Raw genomic sequence first — 21611 nt, forward strand, 5'->3', positions numbered from 1 at the left:
TAGGATGAACTGTTTTGCTGGATCAGGTTGGATGAGAACAGGAGCTCTGGAAAACAATGATTTTAGTTTTTCAAATGCTGCTTGAGCCTCAGGGGTCCACTGAAAGGTTCGTTTGATGGAGGTGAGAGAGGTTAATGGAAGGGCGGTTTGACTGTAGTTTCTTATGAAACGTCGATAGAAGTTAGCGAATCCAAGAAACCTCTGTAGCTGTTTTCGGTTCTCAGGGACTGGCCAGTCTAAAACAGCTTTGATCTTATCCTCAGAAGGTTTTACCTGACCGCCCTCGAGCACAAACCCCAAAAAGGTGACTGACGGTTGATGGAATTCGCACTTCTCGGCTTTCACGAACAGCTTATTCTCCAGAAGTCTCTGTAAGACAAGGCGGACATGTCTCTTGTGTTCATTGAGGTCCTTGGAATAAATGAGAATGTCATCAATGTACACAAAAACAAACACGTTGAGGAAATCTCTGAGAACATCGTTTACTAGGGCCTGAAAACAGGCAGGTGCATTGGTTAAACCAAAGGGCATTACCAGATATTCGAATTGACCCAAAGGAGTCTTAAAGGCAGTCTTCCATTCATCGCCCTCTCGTATCCTCAGAAGATGATAAGCGTTTCTTAAGTCCAACTTAGTAAACACTGTAGCTCCCTGCACAGGTTCAAAAGCAGAAGCAAGAAGAGGCAGAGGGTATTTATTTTTAATTGTGATCTGGTTTAAACCCCGATAATCAATGCATGGCCTCAGGGAACCATCCTTCTTGCCCACGAAGAAGAACCCTGCACCCAGCGGAGAGGAAGAAGGACGAATAATTCCAGCAGCTAATGATTCATTGATGTATTTCTCCATAGTTTCTCTTTCAGGCTTGGAAATGTTATACAGTCTGCTGCTAGGAAGAGGAGCGCCAGGTAAAAGCTCAATGGCGCAATCATATGGTCTGTGTGGAGGTAGGGACGTAGCACTGACCTTACTGAAGACAGGGGCTAAGTCGTGATACTCAGAGGGAACTGAAGAAAGGTCAGGAGAGTCCATCTCCCCCCCACCACTAGGAGGCCCCACCATAGGGGCAGCTGAACGAAGGCATGTTTCGTGGCACGTAGTGGACCATGATTCCAGGAGACGTTTAGTCCAGTTAATGTGAGGATTATGCTTCTCCAACCACTCAAACCCGAGGACCAATGGGGAACATGCAGAGGGAAAAACAAAGAAGGTTATTGTCTCTCGGTGGTTACCTGATAGAAGTAGCTCGAGGGGCTGGGTTTGATGGGTTACGCGGTGGAGTCTTTCCGTCGATGGCTGAAACACTGAGAGGCTGGGAAAGGGGAACGGTCTTTATGTGAAGTTGCTGGACGAGGTTAGAGTCTATTAAATTACACTCACAGCCTGAGTCGATGAAGGCGGAAAAAGAAAGACTCTGGTTATCACAGAACAGGGTGGCTGGAAGCATCAAACGAGGAGATTTTGTTGTGTTTAATTGGCCCGCCAGACTCCTCAGATCCACTGGCGGGCCCCGGCTTTTGATCTTGCCGGGCAGGAGGCGATAAAGTGTCCACTCTCACCGCAGTAGATACATAGTTTACTTAGGAACCGCCTCTGTCTCTCCTCAGGAGTGAGCCTAGTGTGTCCCACCTGCATGGGTTCGGAGTCCCTTTCTCCCGAATGAGAGGCTTGAAAAGGCAAAGAAAGAGACTGGAGCTTAGACCTCTGAGTGGGCATCTGCTCTGTAGAAGGAGAACACACAGTCACGTTAAGAGAGGCAGGAGAGAAATTATTCTGCTTCTTAGAACTGTTTCTGGCTCGAATCCTATTATCAAGTCTGATGGAGAGGCGGATTAAATCTTCGAGGGAAGCTGGTTCGTCGAGGGTTGCTAGTTCATCTTTAATCTGTTCATTTAATGCCATGAAGAAAGCTCCCTTTAAGGCGCTTTGATTCCATCCGGAAGCTGCCGCCTTAACCCGGAAGTTAATCGAAAAATCTGCCACAGATGAATTTCCCTGTTTGAGGTTGAAAAGAGCTCTGGAATCAATAGTTTGGTCAGTTTCCTGGTTGAAGACCTGGGTAAATTCAGCTATGAAATCAGAAAAATGGCAGTTTAAACTGTCGTCGATGGCAAATCTTGCCTGAGCCCATTCCAAGGCTCTTCCTGTTAACTGAGAGAGAATGAACGTTATCTTCTTGTGATCTGTGGGAAAGCTACCAGGGGAGTTCTGAAAAATCAACCGACACTGGAATAAAAATCCTTTGCAATCCTTCATGTTACCGGAGAATTTCTCTGGAAGACTAGGGCGGAACTCTGATGACGTCACAGGTTGTGACCTCGGGGGAGGGACTGGACCCGGAAATGGTTGCTGTAAAAACGCAGCATTAGCGCTGTTGAAGTAATTTACGTAACCTTGGATAGCTTGATTCTGTCTTTCAATGTGGGTGTTTAACTCACGTAGAGCCAGGCCATGTCCATGGATTTGGGCAGCCTGTTCCTCTAATCGACGGAGTTGGTGATCTGCTGGGCCTTGAGTTTGGCCGCAGTGTTCTGTCATGATGGGTTCTCAAATGGAGACCCAGTTATGCAGAACACCACAAGGCGGACACGAGGATAAAAGTTCAACAGTTTATTAAGCACAACACAATATGAACTGGGATCTGGTTCGGGCCTGGGTCCTGGTTTCACTGGAGTCTGCGTGAGAGACAGAGCTGTTATGAACTGCTGGCAGGGCTTGGTTTTCAAGTGAGCTCAGATAGTACCTTGAGGGTTCTTGAGTAATTCTCCTTGGGGGAGTTTCTGTTGGTTCTGGAGAAGAGTTTATCAGCAGAGTCCGTAGCTGCTTCAGCGTCTCACGTCTAGCTTGGGCAGACCTTAGTTTGGTTCTTCCAGCTCTAGTCCTGAGCTGCTTGGGATTTCTCAGAAAGTCTTCAGGGTTTGGCTCAGAGGGTCGGCTCGGCAGGTTAGCTCTCCAAGAGCTTTCACAGAAGAGACTCGGGTTTCCTGGGAACACAGAGAGAGAAGTTAGAATCCTATCTGGATTCAAGGTCATGGAGATTCACAAGGAGCAAGGCTTTAGCGCTGACCAACTGGAACAACACTGCGGCGTTGAGGTAAGGTCTGAAGACAGGTTATGTAGTGGATCCTCTGATGGTCTTGATGAGCTGCACCTGTGCAGGAGGCTCCCTCAGAGGATCCACGGCGGACTCTGCTGGAGAAAGATGGGATTTTCTCCAGCTCCCAACACATAGTTCATCAGATCATCCAGTAAAAATTAATTCAAAGTTTTCTATCTACGGAAAACCAGCTGATTGCATCGACTCATTGACTCTAAAGCAATCCCTCCCACTAAGCATGCGTGTAGCGACAGTGGAGAGGAAAAACTCCCTTTTAACATCAAGAAAACAAGGCTCAGTGTGAGCGGCCATCTGCCAAGGCTGACTGGGGTTCAAGGAGACAGAAGCAGAGATACAGAAAGAAGCAGAGATACAGAAGGCAGCTGTCAACCAGCTCCCAGTCCAGGAAACACAGAAGGGCAAACGAGCTCCGAGCCAGCTCCCATGTCAGAGGATGAAGAGAGCACATCCAGTTAGTCACAGTCAGAGAAACAGGACTACACTGAAAAATAGGCCGATCTCCAACATCTCATCAGTTTATGACCCAATCTGCAGCTCTTTTTTACTAACAAAAGTATATCAAACACACATTACATCTTTAGTCTGTGTTGAAAAGCCTGCATGACCAAGGGTGTTGTATATCATCACCCTTTAGCCTCTGGGAAGCCTGCAGCTCAGCTCCACACTCTGGCTACACTAGTGGACCAATGTAAAGGGGAAAAAACACAATTGGGAAGAGTTTCTCTCTTGTGAAAGTACTAAATATTTGTCAGGTATGCTGCCCTCTTTCTCAAAGTTGTTTTCACTTTCTGTTTGGTATCTTGATATTTTAAATGGAAAGAAACCTGAGCTGTAAACAGACATGTATGTTATGGGTAGTACATTTTGAGTGACTCTGATATTTCATCAGGAAAATACAGAATTTTATATATTCTAGATGATGATTGGTGCAAAAATCACTAAAATAACTTTTATAAAAGCCTCCTGAAAACCTTTTATTATATGTGAACAATATTATCTCTACCTTATTTGTATTTTGACTGGAAAAAGCTCCTCCACTCTACATCACAGCCACATCTAGTCCCTGATTGATTGTTGTGATGTGAAAATACATAAAAGTTCAGAATTTTCCTTTTCTATTCCAACTTCATCCACCTGTAAAGGACTTACAACTTTCACCCAACTACATTTCAAAGTCAAATATTGTACTTCCTACTCCACTACATTTCGAGGAAGCTGCTAGTTCCTTGTTCCTTTTAGCTTAGCTTAGCTTTATAATCTGCTGTTGCTGTTTTTCTTTCTTGAAATGCGACATGGCAGATAGATCCCTTAGGACTGAATATGGAAACCGCAACTTTAGAAATTTGCTTGACATTCCACAAAATGTGAGAAACTCAGAACAGATATTATTTATAGTTTATAATTTTATCAAGGTGTTAGTTGTTGCTATGTAGTCAAATTGTTCAGTAGTATAATTTCTCAGATAACAGTTATAGTTTTTTGTATTAATAGATTCAACCTCAAACTTCTTTTCCATAGTGAAAGTATGAGGAGAATTAAGACACTCCTGTTTTCTTTTTGGTTTGTGTTGAAGAAAGAAATAATAATCACAAAAACTGTCCTTATTTTTTTTTGCATTTTTAAGCTTAAGTTCTTTCCAGGTAGTGCAGAATCTATAGCAGGTGGTTCTACGCATCAATACATCAAGTTGTTTCTGAAAGTTACAAGGTTCTTTAAAATAACTCGGAAAATGATACAGAAATATATTGATATTAGAACATTTTAAATGTATTTTTTTAATACCAAAGTACATTTAAAAGCATGTACTTTTGAATACATAGGTATTTTCAAAAGTGCGTACTTCTATACCTTGAATAGATGTTGGACCTAATAACTTTTACTTCAAGTTGAGTAAAATTTGACTATGAGTATCAATACTTTTACTCAAGTGCTACTGTTGAGTACTTTATCCACCACTGATTAAAATTGTAACTATTTCAATCCTTCATACTGGAAACCAGTTCATCCCTGTTACATGTGTCCAGGTTGTATTGTTTCTTTTGAGATCTACTGTAGTAAAATACTCTTTGCACACTGGTAGATGACACTTCCTCAACATGGCTTATCACTGCATTATGTTGCATTATTGTGCATGATTTGTTTTTCTTTCAAGGGAGAACCCGATTACTTCCTCTCTTAAATCCTACAGACATTCCTGAAACTGTTCTTACACCTTCTTACATCCCTTGGATCTAATCTTCAGACAACCACTTGTAATTCATTTGCTGCGCAGGTGGCTAACCCCCACTAAAGCCCACAGTAATCTGTGAAATTTCAAACGTAGTTAGTGTCTCCACCTCAGACTAAAGGTAGGATGCAACTTAATCAGAATTGAAAATGACATCATCCCTCTGTCGTGAAAGGGGAAAAACAGGTCAAGGATTAAAGCAGGTTTCCAAGAAATTCATAAAATTAAAAAGAACACAAAAATAAAACCGAAGGCAATGTCCTTTGCAAAAGATGTGCAGTTACACACACCTCTGTCCACAATAAAGAACAATTCTTTACGATGCATCATTCAGATGGACAGTTGACCTCTGACCTCTCCGGTTAGAGATTTACCACTTTATCTTCTGTACAGACACAGAAGCTCCAGCTTAGAGGGTAGTATGATTAACAAGATGCACTAATAGTAAGCCTTGTTCTTTATCTGCTGTGTGTGATGATTATAATATATACGCTCTGATTTAAGAGACAGCATTGTCCTTTTGATCTCCAGTCAAACAGGCACAATTTCTAAATTAGTAAGAAATAGATCCAAGGCAGGTTGGGCTAAAACAACTGATCTGATCTAAATCAGCACTGACAGCTGGTGTGACTACTTTGTTCAGTTTACTCTGCTGCCTTTGTGAATGTAATAAACTACACTGAGAACTGAATGTTCTTTAAAATGGGTTTATTGTATTGTATTTTATTATATTTATTATATTTTATCATTATATAAAAAATGTTAGAACTGTAAATTTACAGTTATATTACTGTTAATATGTATTCTGTACACACACATACACACACACACACACATATATATATATTTTTTTTTTTTGTAGATTTTTTTTTTAGATTTTTTTAAGGCTGCACTTTAAAAAAAAGATGAAATTGTCCAGAGAGCTGTTCCAAATGAATTTCTTTTAGTTTTACACTAAACAAAATGATAAATAAAATCTGTCTAAGTCTAACCAGGAAGCTGAACATCCTCTTAGTGAATAAATCTTCCTTCAGTTATGTGCAGGTGGAGTTAAAGTTATTTATTAATGAGCAACATGATGATTATTTCCTGTTTATCATGCATTTTTATCTTGTTTTTCAAAGCTTGTTCATTACCTGCAAGATTTCAACTATTTGCCCGTTGCAAACAGCCAGACTCATGCAAGCTACAGCATGAGTCTATTTTTGCTCTTACACTGTTTCAGGGAGCAGTAGAGACCCGACATACAAAAGGGGAATTGTGCATAATAAGTCCCCTTTAAAAGTAATTTAAGTACACAAAGACTCAATTAGTAGCTTCATCTAGGAAAAAAACAAGTTTACCAAAGGAACACTGAGTTGGTAATATCATTAGTAGAATCAAAATCTAGTTAACATAGAACAGAATAGAATAGAATTGTGCTATCCTTTATCGTATGCACACTGTGCACATTACACCAAGAAAATGTGAAAAGAACAGAAAATAAAAAAGTTAGAATAGACATGCAAAGGGAAAAACACACAATGTTATCTACAGTTAACAAAAGATGGCATCATATGTTACAGCAACGGCTCTATCTTTTGGTTTATCAAGGTAATTTTAAATACACCCAAAGCTCCAACCCTAAATGGCAACTGCAGTCCATTTTTCATCCTTCATTTTAATACTCGCTCATATCCAGAATATACTTTGTGACTTTGGTCTGTCAGACAAAAAATTATGATTAAAGGAAAATCATTGTTGAATCTTTGGTCTAAGTCTGCATTGTTATCACTTTTGTAAGCATCCATAGAATCCAATATCAGATTTTTAGAAAGAATATTACAGCTACGTTGACCTACTTCTACTAATCAACCATAGAATTGCACTTAGCATCTCAAATATTATTTTTGCATAGCCTGGTCAGCCAGACTGATAAGGGGGATTAACAGGGGCTGGGTCATCTGGTCAGAACCAATATACAGATGTTACATGAAAACTCTAAGCGACACGCTCTGTTTTTGTAGTTGTATAGTACATGAGAGGACTCTACCGGTCTGTTGTGGTGAAGAGAGAGTTGAGCCAAAAAGCAAAGCTATCGATTTACCGGTCAATCTACAGGTGCTGGTCATAAAATTAGAATATCATGAAAAAGTAGATTGATTTCAGTAATTCCATTTAAAAAGTGAAACTTGTATATTATATTCATACATTACATACAAACTCATATATTTCAGATGTTTATTTTGTTTAATTTTGATGATTACAAATGACAACAAATGAAAATCTCAAATTCATCATATCAGAAAATTAGAATATTGTGAAAAGGTTCAAAATTGATGGCCCCTGGTGCCACACTCTAATCAGCTAATTAACTCAAACCACCTGCAAAAGCCTTTAAATGGTCTTTCAGTCTAGTTCTATAGGCTACACAATCATGGGGAAGACTGCTGACTTGACAGTTGTCCAAAAGACGACCATCGACACCTTGCACAAGGAGGGCAAGACACAAAAGGTCATCGCTAAAGAGGCTGGCTGTTCACAGAGCTCAGTGTCCAAGCACATTAATAGAGAGGCGAAGGGAAGGAAAAGATGTGGTCGAAAAAAGTGTACAAGCAAGAGAGATAACCGCACCCTGGAGAGGATTGTGAAACAAAACCCATTCAAAAATGTGGGGGAGATTCACAAAGAGTGGACTGCAGCTGGAGTGAGTGCTTCAAGAACCACCACACACAGACGTATGAAAGACATGGGTTTCTGCTGTCGCATTCCTTGTGTCAAGCCACTCTTGAACCACAGACAGCGTCAGAAGCGTCTAAAGAGAAACAGGACTGGACTGCTGGTGAGTGGTCCAAAGTCATGTTCTCTGATGAAAGTAAATTTTGCATTTCCTTTGGAAATCAAGGTCCCAGAGTCTGGAGGAAAAGAAGAGAGGCACTTCATCCACGTTGCTTGAAGTCCAGTGTAAAGTTTCCACAGTCAGTGATGGTTTGGGGTGCCATGTCATCTGCTGGTGTTGGTCCATTGTGTTTTCTGAGGTCCAGGGTCAACGCAGCCACATACCAGGAAGTTTTAGAGCACTTCATGCTTCCTGCAGCTGACCAACTTTTTGGAGATGCAGATTTCATTTTCCAACAGGACTTGGCACCTGCACACAGTGCCAAAGCTACCAGTACCTGGTTGAAGGACCATGGTATCCCTGTTCTTAATTGGCCAGCAAACTCTCCTGACCTTAACCCCATAGAAAATCTATGGGGTATTGTGAAGAAGAAGATGCAATACACCAGACCCAACAATTCAGAAGAGCTAAAAGCCACTATTAGAGCAACCTGGGCTATCATAACACCTGAGCAGTGCCACAGACTGATCGACTCCATGCCACGCCGCATTGCTGCAGTAATACAGGCCAAAGGAGGCCCAACTAAATACTGAGTGCTGTACATGCTCATACTTTTCATGTTCATACTTTTCAGTTGGCCAACATTTCTATAAATCCTTTGTTTTTATTGGTCTTCAGTAATATTCTAATTTTCTGATATGATGAATTTGAGATTTTCATTTGTTGTCATTTGTAATCATCAAAATTAAACAAAATAAACATCTGAAATATATGAGTTTGTATGTAATGTATGAATATAATATACAAGTTTCACTTTTTAAATGGAATTACTGAAATCAATCTACTTTTTCATGATATTCTAATTTTATGACCAGCACCTGTATATTCCCACCCTCATTTATGGTCATTAGCTCTGGGTCATTACCAAAAGAACGAGGTCCCAGATACAAGCGGCTGAAATCTGTTTTCTCCGTAGTGTGTCTCGGCTTTCCCTTACAGATAGGGTCAGTAGCTCAGTAATCCACTGCTCCTCCACATCGAGAGAAGCCAGTTGAGGTGGCTCGGGCATCTTATTAGGATGCCAGTCTTATTATCCATCCATCCATCCATCCATTTTCAGACATGCTTAATCCCAAGTGGGGTCACACACACTAACGTGAGTTTAGAGAAGCCAATTAACCGAACAGTCATGTTTTTGGTCTGTGGGAGGAAGCCGGAGTACCCAGAGAGAACCCACGCACGCTCAGGGAGAACATGCAAACTCCATGCAGGCCATTATTTAACTATTGATAATAATTTAAAAATTATAGCTGCCCATGAGCTGCCACCTTAACATGAAGGGGCTGTTGAGTGCCCGAATGATCCAAGGAGCTATGTTATCCAAGGCATTATGCCCCTGATACGGTCTCCCATGGCAAAAAGGTCCTAACACTTGCCAGTTAACTGGGAAACCTAATCAGACCTTGAAACCAGCTCCACTTTTTCCCATACCGGCTGCTGGTAAACCTTTTGAACACTTGATCGTGGACTGTGTTGGCCCACTGATTCCTTCAAAGTCAGGATCTATGTATTTGCTGACAGTTATGTGTAGAAGCACCCGTTATCCTGCAGCCTATGCTCTGAAAAGCATTACGACAAAGTCGGTGGTCAAAGCTTTGTCGAATTTAATTTCAGTGTTCGGAATTCCAAAGACCATTCAGACAGACAGAGGAACCAACTTCACTTCACGTATGTTTGCTGAGATTTTGAAACAACTTGGTGTAGTTCATCAGCAAATTAGTGCTTATCATGCTCAAAGCCAGGGGGCGCTAGAGCGTTTTCACCAAACCCTGAAGGCATTGTTGCGAGCATACTGCACAGAGTTGAGTAGAGACTGGGAAGAAGGTCTTCCTTGGCTTCTTCTGGCAGCTCGTGAAGTTGTGCAAGAAAGTACAGGGTTCAGTCCGAATGAACTCGTGTTTGGACATCAGGTGCGTGGTCCTCTCGCTCTTCTAAAATCGAACTTGGAGAGTTCTGATCCACCATTAAATTTGTTTGAATAAATTAATGGTTTTCGTCGCAGACTTTTCTTGGCTGGCAAACTAGCCTATGAGAATGTTAAAAAGGCTCAGAGAAAAATGAAACGATGGTTTGACCAAAAAGCTGAAAGAAGAGTGTTTCACCCAGGAGATAAGGTGCTTGCCTTACTTCCCATTCAGGGTTCACCATTTCAGGCAAAGTTTTACGGTCCATATTTTGTGTTGAGACAGGTGTCTGAACTAGACTACATGGTTTCTACCCCAGACCGTAAACGACCAACTCAACTGTGCCATGTAAACTTACTAAAGCCTTATTTTGATCATACTCTGGAGGAAAGAGATGTGAAGGCAGTTGCTGCTTCTGTGAAAGTAGACTTGAGCTGCACAGCAGGATTAGATGAGGATGTGCAAACTCCAGATGATGCTGTGTTTCAACCAAGACTTAAGAACTCTGAGATATTGTCTAACTTACAAACTTTATTGAGTCATTTGTCTACAGAAAGAAGTGAGCAGTTAAAGCAGTTAATTTTGGATTTTCGTGTTTTGTTTAGTGACACTCCAACATGTACTAATTTAAATGAGCATGATATTGATGTGAAAGATGCGCAGCCCATCCGTCAACATTTTTATCGTGTTCATTCAGAGAAAAGCAAGTTTTTGGAGACAGAAATTCAGTATTTGCTGGACAACGGCCTGGCTAAACCATCTTGTTCCAGTTGGGCCTCACCATGTTTGTTGGTTAAAAAACCTGACGGTACTTATAGATTCTTTACTGATTACAGGAAATTGAACAGCATTACAAAACCTGACTCCTACCCACTCCCTCGGATGGAAGATTGCGTTGATCATGTTGGAACAGCGAAGTATGTGAGTAAATTTGATTTGCTCAAAGGTTACTATCAAGTACCCTTGTCTGCGCGAGCCCAAGAGGTTTCTTCCTTTATTGTACCATCTGGATGTGATGGGTAAGACTAAGAGCAGCTCAGAAGACCCTTATGGAGAGAGTCATATCAAGGACAGTGACGTCGCTCGGTATAGCATAGCAGGGGCCCCACCCTCGAGGTAGGCCTTGGGTTGGGGCTCACATACGGGGCCCAGTCTGAGCAGACAACGTGTGGCCGCCCTCCTGTGGACCCACCACCAGCAAAGGGATCCGTAGGGGTCGGGTGCGGAGAGCACTGGTTGGCAATTGAGGCGGTGTGCCTTGAAGACCCGGTCCACACACGCTGCTTCTGGCTGTAGGGACTTGTAACGTCACCTCGCTGTAAGGGGAGGAGATGGAGCTTATGTGGGAGGTTGAGAGCTACTGGCAAGATATAGTCGGGCTCTCCTCCGTGCACAGCTTGAGTTCTGGGTCCCAACTGTGGAGAGGCTCGAAGCCCCACTACTCTGGCATTGCCCACAGGGAGAGGCCGTGGGCAGGGGTTGCCTTGCTCATTGCCCCCCAGGTCAGTCACATGTTGGAGTTCACCCTGGTGAATGAGAGGCGTCCCAGGCCTTCGGGTTGGGGACAGGTATTTTGACCGTTGTCTCGGCTTACAGGCCCAACATCAGTGCAGAGTACCTGGCCATCCTGGAGTCCCTGGAAGGGGTACTAGATGGTGTGCCAAAAGGGGACTCTATTGTTCTACTGGAGGACTTCAATGCCCATGTAGGGAGCGACAATAAGACCTGGATAGGGGTGATTGGGAGGAACGGCCTCCCTGATCTGAACCCCAGCAGTGTTCTGTTATTGGACTTCTGTGCTAATCACAGTTTGTCCATAACGAACACCATGTTCAAGCACAAGGGTGTCCATAAGTTAACGTGGACTCAGGACACCCTAGGCCAGAGGTTGATGATCAACTTTGTAGTTGTGTCATTTGATGTCCGGTCACATGTCTCAGACACTCTGGTGAAGAGAGGGGCTGCACTCTGGTGAAGAGGAAGCTGGTCAGATCTGGCAGGCCTAGGCCTGTTGTGAGGGTCTGTTAGGAATGTGTGGTGGATCCCTCTGTCAGTGTGGTCTTTAACTCCCACCTCTGGATGAGTTTCTCCCAGATCTCGAGCGAGGTTGGCGATATGGAGTCGGGTTGTTACATGGTCTCCTCCTCCATTGCTGATGCAGCCGTTATAAACTGTGGCCAAAGGTCTCTGTTGCCTGTCATGGCGGCAATCCCGCCAGAAGGAGGCCTACCTGGCCGACATGCAGCGGCAAAAGTTACATTTACTGAACTTCAACGTCGAATGCTCGGGTGTCTGGATGCTCTGACAGTAAAACACTTGAATGCGTTGCTCCCGACACTCGGACGTGTTGTTGGACCTCTCCACGTCACCCCCCCCTACACTTTGCATGTATATCAGACGCTTTGACACCCAGAACGCGCCCAGTGTGAATACAGCTTTAGGAAATGAGCTCTCCCTATTTTTGCTTAATTAATTAAATAACTTGATACAACATAACACCATTTGATGGGTGCAAGGCTTGGTGGCAAATCACATACAAATAGATTATTTACTTGTTTGACCGCACACTAACTTATTTTTTCTCTCTGTAGGAACCCTGTGCTCTGCCACATCAGAAAAATGTTTGTCTGCACCTTGCCAGAATGGGGCTACATGTGTGGACACCATGGATGATTATGCCTGTATCTGTGCCAGAGAAGGTGTAATATACATGGGAAAAAACTGCGATGAACTCTACGATGGTTGCTTCTTTGTGCCATGTTTAGAGTGCACCAGTACCCCAGGAACAATGGAATACCAATGCGTATGCCCAGATGGACTTACAGGAGATAACTGCACAGAAGAGGTGGATGACTGTCTGAGCAACCCTTGCTCAGAGCCTCATTCACTGTGTGTTGACCAGCTCCATGGATATTTCTGCAGGTGTCCAGCTGGATACGGAGGTCAAGAATGCAAGACACGTGTGACTGATTGCATTGACAAACCCTGCATGAATAATGGCACTTGTGTGTTACAACCAAATGGCTTCGAATGTCAATGTGCACCAGGGTTCAAGGGCATGACTTGTGAGGAAGATGTGAATGAGTGTTTATCAGAACCCTGCCAGAATGGTGCCATTTGTATTGATGGAGTGGCAGAGTACCATTGTTTCTGTGTGCCAGGTTTTCAAGGACACAACTGTGAAATAGACATTAATGAGTGTGCTTCTCAGCCCTGTGAAAACAATGCTACCTGCATCAATGAGAAGGACCATTATGAATGTGAATGCATGGTAGGCTTCACAGGTAAGGTCCCACTATCACACACACCTGTATCCACTGTCTGGGTCAACATGTTTTTTAGAGTTGCTTTTTTTCTTGCTATAGTGTTGTGTTCAATATGCTTTGCACAATTAAGTGTGGCTGTTGAGACAGTCCATCCATCCATCCATCCATCCATCCATCCATCCATCCATCCATCCATCCATCCATCCATCCATCCATCCATCCATCCATCCATTCATCCATCCTCCATAGGTACTGTTGTACTGTTATACTCCATCCACTGACTACATTTGCCTTGCTGAAGTAAAAGCTGTGATGATTACAGTCTAAAAAAAACCCTCTAATGACTCCAATCTAAGAACTGAAATTAGGAATGCTGTTCTTAGAAACTGGTATTTGAGCTGCCTCATCGATTTCTGACTTGTTCTCAGTGTCTCCTCTCATCCATGGACTGTGGTTAAGTTCTAAGTATGAACAGTATATATTGTGCAGATTTACAAAGGTATTTTTATGTCCAATAGGAGTCAACTGTGAAACTGAGATAGATGAGTGCGACTCCCATCCCTGCCAAAATGGAGCCACTTGCCATGATTTAAATGGTATGTACTCTTGCGACTGCCTACCTGGGTTTGACGGCATCAACTGTGAGGTTGATATAGATGAGTGTGTCAGCCAGCCCTGTCAGAATGGAGCATTCTGCCATGACATGGTAAACAGGTAAGATAGCGCTGTAGAGATTTTTTACCCTACAGTAAAACATATTTCATTGATATTACATCCGTATCACACAATTGCATATTAGCCAATTATTTTCACAGAACCAGATCTAGTTTATGACTGGAAAAATATGACCCAACCAGCCTTTCACTATGCTATAGCCAGTCTGCTACAGCTGTTATTACAAAAACATCGACAGTGTGTATCAAAAGTAAAGCACATCACATACAATCACTACTGCACCAGAATTAACCAAAATGATGTCAAAAATTTTACAGCCATGGCGCAACAATGGCATTACATGGCAGTTTAGTCACCTCTGGCTCCCTATTTTTCAAAGTATTTTAGTATAAATTATTTTAAATCTCTGGTGAAGATTCTCTGTCAACTTGGTCATAGTCATCCCGAAAAGAATAAAAAACAATCCACTGGACTTTGTGTCCAAGTTTGAAGACGTTTCACTTCCAATCCAGGAAGCTTTTTCAATTCACAATCTACTGGATGTGAAGCGAAACGTCTTCAAACTTGGAAACAAAGTCCAGTGGATTGTTTTTTTTTTTACTCTTTTGGAATATTTGAAATCTCATTCAGTCATCAGTCAGTCCTATATGAAAAAATAAAACCAATATTATGATAGAAAATGAGCTTATTAGGTGTTGGAAGAGCAGATATTAACTCTGTATACATACCAGCACAGAATGCCATTCAGTCCACAGATTTAACCCACATGGCATGTTAAGGTGTGCTAATGATACATATATTTTTAGACCTTTGCTGTAATGATACTATTATAAGTTATAGGAGTGCTGATAGGAGTCCATTTTACACCAACATGCCTTTATTCATTTTGCAGTTTTCCTCTTCTCTATTGAACAGAATTTAGTGTTTGTATACTGAGATCAGGAAATGTTTTAAGGTCTCAGAATGTCGACTCTCTCCAGTCTAATCACCAGTTTTTGTCTTTTCCAGCTATGAATGTAACTGCAGTAACACTGGATTTGAGGGCAAGAACTGTGAAGTGGATATTGCTGAGTGTGCCTCTGATCCCTGTCAGCATGGTGCCACATGTCTAGAAGAAGTAAAAGGATATATGTGTCTCTGTTGGCCAGGTACTGAAAAACTCTCTGATCCTTCATCCATGACAGTGAAACTACAATGATCACTGTCCATTGTGGTAAAAAAGATTTTTGATTTTACAATACTGAAGGCACCTGGAAAATTGTGTTTTAAAGTATTGTATTGAATTTGAATTTTTTTTTTTATAAAAAAAGATGATTTTAAGCTGGCATCTCCTGTACGTAAGACTTTGTGTCTTAATGAGGGCATTTGGATCATAAGGTTTGGGGGGTGAGCTATTTCACTGATTTTGTGTTGATAAAACAAACTATCAACAAGAAAAATGCATCTGATCTGAGATTAGATGGAATAAATTCTGAGTTAAACTTCTTTTCAATGTGGAGGAGTTATGCAAAAGACTGTCGATTAGTGCACCATGAGATAAAAAGCTGGTAGTCGGTATGTAAAGGCTTAATTGGGTTCAAAAGTAAAAAGAATCAGAACTGTTGGGGTTGCAATTATGTATAGGATGAATTAATTTGTAAAAATTAGTAGATTATGAGTGATTTGGGTGTTAATTGGGATAAATATAGTTTATAAACAAGGAAAGAGAGGATGAAGGGGTGGAAGGGGAGTTGTAATGATAGAAGAGGAGTGTTGAGTGTAATAAAAATGATGGAGATGACTATAAAAAGAGGGGCTTAAAATGGATGTAATGGATGAGTGGGATATAAATTAATCAGAAAAGGGATTGGGGGATTTAGATACTCATTAAAAATGGAAAGGGAAGGGTTGCAAAGAAATATGAGAAAGACAGAACAGTGGAAATAAGAAGAAATAAGACCAGAGGTGACAAGTAACAAAGTACAAATACTATGTTAGATTACTTAAGTAGAAATTTTACTGGAGTCATTTTTTTTAGACAACTTTTTACTTGGATACAAAACATTTGAGGAGAAGATCCTTACATTTTAAAAATAGACTCGTTAGTTTTGTTTAATTTAAGCTCATTTTCATCATGGCCTTTAGTTATTTAAAAACAAATAAAATCCATCAAAATAATTTGTTTCATCCAGACAAAAAAATTAATTAATTGGACAATTAATTTCTCTTTTGTTGGAGTCGGTGCTGCCCCAACTTGTTGTTCGCCATATACCAAAATAGCTTTTCAAGATGATGAAAGTTAAATTTGACACTGTTACCATTAGTTATAAAACCAATAAAATGAAGTATAAGGAAGTTATCATCCAGAATTGTAGAAAAAAAAACCTTTAATAGAGTAGCGCAGTAAAGCGTCGGTCCTTAAAATGTTTTTCCTGCATTACTCTTCCTTTTATAATTTAAGCAGTTATATAAATGGTACTTTTACACTTTTACTTGAATAAAAAGCTTGACTTTTGTAAAAGTTGAGTCTAACTTTTACAAAAGTGTTTATAAACTGTAGAATTTAGGACTGAAACAATTAATCCGATTAATCGTGATTATTTGATTATTGAAATAATCATCAACTAATTTAGTAATCGATTAATAGAAGCTCTAAAACACATCTTTAGATGACAGAGCGACCCATAGCAGTAATTGTATCAAAATTGTAAAAAAAAAAAATATATAAACTTATTGCATTTAAGTTTTATTTATTTCTTTTTTTTATTGTTTGGAAATATGCTCTATCCAGAACTCCTCTAGTGGAAAAGTTTTAGTTTCACCCGGTTTGATATCTTAAAAAAAAAAACTTCTTTAAGGAAACTTTGGTTATCCGATTATTAATAAATTAATTAAAAAAATTATAATTAGATTAATCGATTTGGAAAATAATCGTTAGTTGCAGCCCTAGTAGAATTTATACTTCTACATGAGTGATAACTATTAATACTTCTAAATTAGACAGATGAGGGGAATAAATTGGGTTTATATTAAGAGGTGAGGAGAATGGGTAAAAGTTGTGAACATGGAGAAGACTGTGAAAAAACCTGTCAAAATCAAATATGGATGATCAAAGTCAGTTGTGTAAATATTGGAAGAGACATAAATTAATATGTGCTTTTTCTGTCTAGGTTATGAAGGACCTAACTGTGAAGTTGACATTGATGAGTGTGCTAAGCAGCCATGTCAGAACGGGGGGAAATGTTTGGAGCGCTCAGATCCGTCTCACTGGGAACTGGATTGGGAGCTCAGCTTTGCAGATGCAGCTGGGTATACCTGCCAGTGCCAAGGAGGGTTTGCAGGTTGGCAAATCTGAATGAGACAGTGGTGAAAGAATCTTTCATATTTAAATTCTAGTAAAAATGACTGATGTTTTTCTCTGTTTTCCAGGAGAGAACTGTTCCATAAATATAAATGAATGTGAATCTGAACCCTGTCAGAATGGAGGGAGCTGTGAGGATGAGGTCAATGGCTACACCTGTGTGTGTCCTGTTGGATTCTTAGGTAAAGTTTTAAATGACAAGAGCACTAGGGATGCGCCCCAAGGCCTGGATTAAAATATGCCTTTCATCACAGTATTAATCTAGCTGCTGTTTAAATGATAAATAATATAATAATAATTATAACTATTATCATAAAAATCTAATAAATAAATAAATAAAAAGAAAGAAAGAAAGAAGGTTTCTGGTGGCAGTTTGTTTGTGGTTGGCGTGAACGAAGGGAGGATCCATTACACTCACCTTCTCGCTCACCCTATTATGGGGATGAAGCCACGAGGAGAACTGACAGTTTCCTCCTGTGGACCCCCTTTATACTAAAATGCTGCCAATACGGCACTATACAGTAGCTGGAAGTTAGAAACAGAGATAAGTTCTTGATAAGTTACACATCAGTTACGCACAAGTTACTTATAGATTTAGGATAAGCTAGACGCCACGACTTATGAGTAACTTACAATTAACGTATGTCAATGATCAGATAACTTACCTGGAACTTATGGCCTACGTATTGAATTGTCGTATGTCGACGTGTGTCAGCGTGCTTCAGTGTGCTTCAACGTGCTTCAACGTGCTCATAAATTTGTAAAAAAATACCCATAACTTATCCAAAGTATGCCAGCATTTTTGCCAGATTTTTCGTATGTCAGACATAAGCTGGCTAAATCGTCAAGGTGTGACCGGGCCTTTACTGCCACCAGTGCAGAGCTAGCTCAACATCGCAGAAATTTCGTTGGTAGGAGGAGATGTTTGGACACTTTGAGAAGAGGAGAGGCAAATATGTGACATTTTTTCAACTAAAACTTCAGGGAAAGTTACATTTTCAGGATATCTGGGTTTTTTTTATTTCCAAAGAAAAAGTGAGTTTTATAATTGGCCCTGTCCTGTACTGAGGTTGTTTCTTAATTCAGCACTTCTGTGAACAAAGATCATATGTCCTGAAAATAAGTCCTGTGAGAAATAATTGTTACACCAATCTATGCAATTAGGTGATGGTTTGGAGATTTCCGGTCTGATGGTGCCCTGTGTCCTGAGATTAAGATAGTTTAAGTAGCTCTATGATCAGAACATTGACATTTTGGTACTTTGGTCAGAAAAAAATCAACAGATCAAACAAACTTTGATCAGTTCTAAACACAAGAATATAAATATAGCTGACCATCACTACGGACTTTGGGTGAAGTGTTGATATTCAGTATGTCAGCAAGTGTAAAAAGCTATAAGGAAAAAAGTAAAGTTTTGCATGAGCTAACCTTTATATCAATTAATAAAGTCCTTCAAAATAAATCAGATAACTCCACTTTTCCTTGGCATACAATGAAAAGGTGAATTTCGTCCATTAATGGGTGGTGGATTCCTTCTTCAAAACTAAATGATATGGAATTTGAACAGAACAGTAAGGTTAAAATTCATTGCTGTTTTTAAATATCTGGTTGTTGTTGTACCTGTTCAAGTTGCCATCTGCTGCTTCTTCTAACAGAGTTATCTTTTTCTACAGGTGAGCTGTGTGAATTGAACATTGATGAATGTGAGAGCCAGCCCTGTCAAAATGGTGGCTGGTGTGAAGATGGCAGAGCATCGTACATCTGCCATTGTCCTGAAGCCCCGCCTGGTCAGCTTCCATGGGGAGGGGATGACTGTGAGGTTAAACTCTATGGCTGTGTAGGCCACGAATGCCAGAATGGAGCCAGCTGTCTTCCGACGCTACAAGATGGAAGGCACAGCTACACTTGCTTGTGTCCGTATGGCTTCTATGATGAGCAATGCTCTACGAGAACAACATTCTCCCTTTCTACCCCTGGGTTCATTCATATCCAGGTTCCTCTCAAAGAAAAGGTCCGCAGGGAGGTGGAGCTTCGCTTTCGGACAACTTTACCCAGTATGTTGATTTTCTACAGAGGGGATCTGGATACTTATTTTCTCCTGGAAATTGTGAACGGTGGTCTCCATGCAAGAGCCTTTTCTGAGGAGTCTGAATTGGATGTAACATTTCCCGGACCTGTTAATGATGGAGACTGGAGGAATGTTCATGTGTTTCTGGATAATGGAGTTCTATTCTTGCTCCTTAAAGGTCCTAACTGTGACAAAGATGGATGCACAGTTACAGACGTTGGTGATGGGGAACCCCCTTTCCAGCCCTCTACAGCCTTTACTAATGTTTACATAGGGGGAGCACCAAAAGAGCTTTTGGAGCTCTCTTTAAGCCGTGCAGGATTCCTTGGATGTATTGAAGACCTTATTATTGACTCAAAACCTATTCTACCCCAAGCACTTCCAGAGGAGCAGTATTTTGAGTTGGGATGTCCCAAGACTGAATGGTGTAAACCTGACCCATGTAATGGGCATGGCCATTGTGTGGATCTGTGGACTGACTACCAGTGTGACTGTACCCGTCCCTTCCACGGGGACAGCTGCTCTGAAGGTAAGAATATGCTCCCACCTGGTTTCATCTTCTTCATTTTCTGTATGCTTTCTGCATTATTGTTGTCAAGGTTTGGTGGAAGTCAGCTGAGGACCCAAATGCAGAGATGAGGAGGCAGACATGGGGTCTTGCAGAGTTAATCAAAGAGGGTAACAGAAACAAAATACAATTATAAAATACAATAAACAAAAGAAGCAGCAGATGCCAGAGGAAAACAACATATGGAGAGCAAAGCAATGAAGAGAAACCAACACTGAGGAACTGCACAGAGAGAGTACATATGGAAGATGACAGAACAAAGTATGGAATAATCAGCTGACAGGGAGCAGGTGTGGATAGAAGCAGCTAGACGAGGGAAAAGAGACTGCCATAAGAGGGCAACAGAGAGCAACACAAAAAACACAACACTGCTTAAAAACAACTAGAAATCAACTACAATTGCACAAAATGGGAAAAAACAATTACCAAGAAAAAAGACTGACATAAATCTCAGAAATGTAAACTTAAATAGTCCACAAAGGGCAGGATCATGACAGTAGTTAAAGAATCAGCATGCTACAGCTACGAAGTCCCATACGCATTAATCTTTCCCTAGATGGTGATAAAAGGGTGTAAATTTCTCTATATTAGCTTCAATTTAGTATTGGCTTAAATTCTTGTTGATTTCACCTTATTAGAAACCCAACAAACAGTGGCAGCGGGAGTTATTTATTGGGAATTTATAGTATCATTGCTGCTTTTAACTCATTCTAAATAATCATGCAAATACCTGGTCTGTTTTTCAGTAATGTAGCCAGCTAAGGGTGGAGATCTAGTTTTCCCTGTTAAATGTTTGGGTTTTTAGAGTTTTTTGTTCATTTGGTAATCAGTTCACACAGACTGAGTGCATCCAGATTTGCCTAAAGAGATACACAGTTACAACTTTGAGATTGTAGTTGCAATGAAGTTAGGATCTAGTTAGCTCCGCATTACTCTGATGGAGAACAAGTGTATTTGGCTGACCAAAGAATCTACAAATACTTCCAAATTAAAAGATGGTGGTGGCTATTAGTACAGGTTGTTGCATATCTGCGTTCCTGGTGCTTCAAGCAGTCTAGAACTGCCAATTTGTCCATGACATGATAAATGCACTTCTAAACAGATCGGTCTTTTGAGAAGTTGATGAAGAACTGAATGTGATGGCTTCATGCTAAGCTAACCATTCCCAGACTGGGCTAGCACCTTTCAAAGTATTTTAGCAGTTTGGGATAATGAAAAACATGGTGTCAGCCTAATTTTTCAGCCATCATTTCTAAGCTGCCTTTTATTTCTAAATTAGTTTAAATTTATTTTCTTTTTTGAAGTGAAGTCCTATTTAGACAACTATCATTTATTGGATGTTTTTAATCCAGTTTTAAAAGTTTAAAATCAAAGCACAGAATCTGCTTCAGTGCATGTTTTTATTGACAGCCACAAATGGCTGAACGATTGTGGCATTGGTTTGAACGCGCAGGCACCAATCCAAGCTCGTACTGAGACAGGTATTCAGCCAGACAGGTTATGAGCATGCATGTGTGGTTTCGAGCACCCACATGTGATGTTTAAATGCTGAATACCAGTCTCACCG

The 21611-nt window shown here is 40.7% G+C and overlaps 1 protein-coding gene across 1 annotated transcript in view; it reads left to right on the top strand.

Annotated features, from left to right (window-relative positions):
* The window catches only part of crb2a (crumbs cell polarity complex component 2a), a 52953-nt gene that overhangs the window by 12161 nt on the left and 19181 nt on the right, over window positions 1–21611 (top strand). Inside the window, exons 2-7 of the mRNA XM_038306940.1 lie at window positions 12719–13411; window positions 13912–14107; window positions 15077–15216; window positions 17218–17388; window positions 17477–17590; window positions 19082–20005. Coding sequence (XP_038162868.1) covers window positions 12719–13411; window positions 13912–14107; window positions 15077–15216; window positions 17218–17388; window positions 17477–17590; window positions 19082–20005 — 2238 coding nt within the window. The remainder of the gene's footprint in view (window positions 1–12718; window positions 13412–13911; window positions 14108–15076; window positions 15217–17217; window positions 17389–17476; window positions 17591–19081; window positions 20006–21611) is intronic.

The sequence above is a fragment of the Cyprinodon tularosa genome, unplaced genomic scaffold, assembly GCF_016077235.1.
Source record: "Cyprinodon tularosa strain WSP-4 unplaced genomic scaffold, ASM1607723v1 ctg598, whole genome shotgun sequence".
NCBI lineage: Eukaryota > Metazoa > Chordata > Actinopteri > Cyprinodontiformes > Cyprinodontidae > Cyprinodon > Cyprinodon tularosa.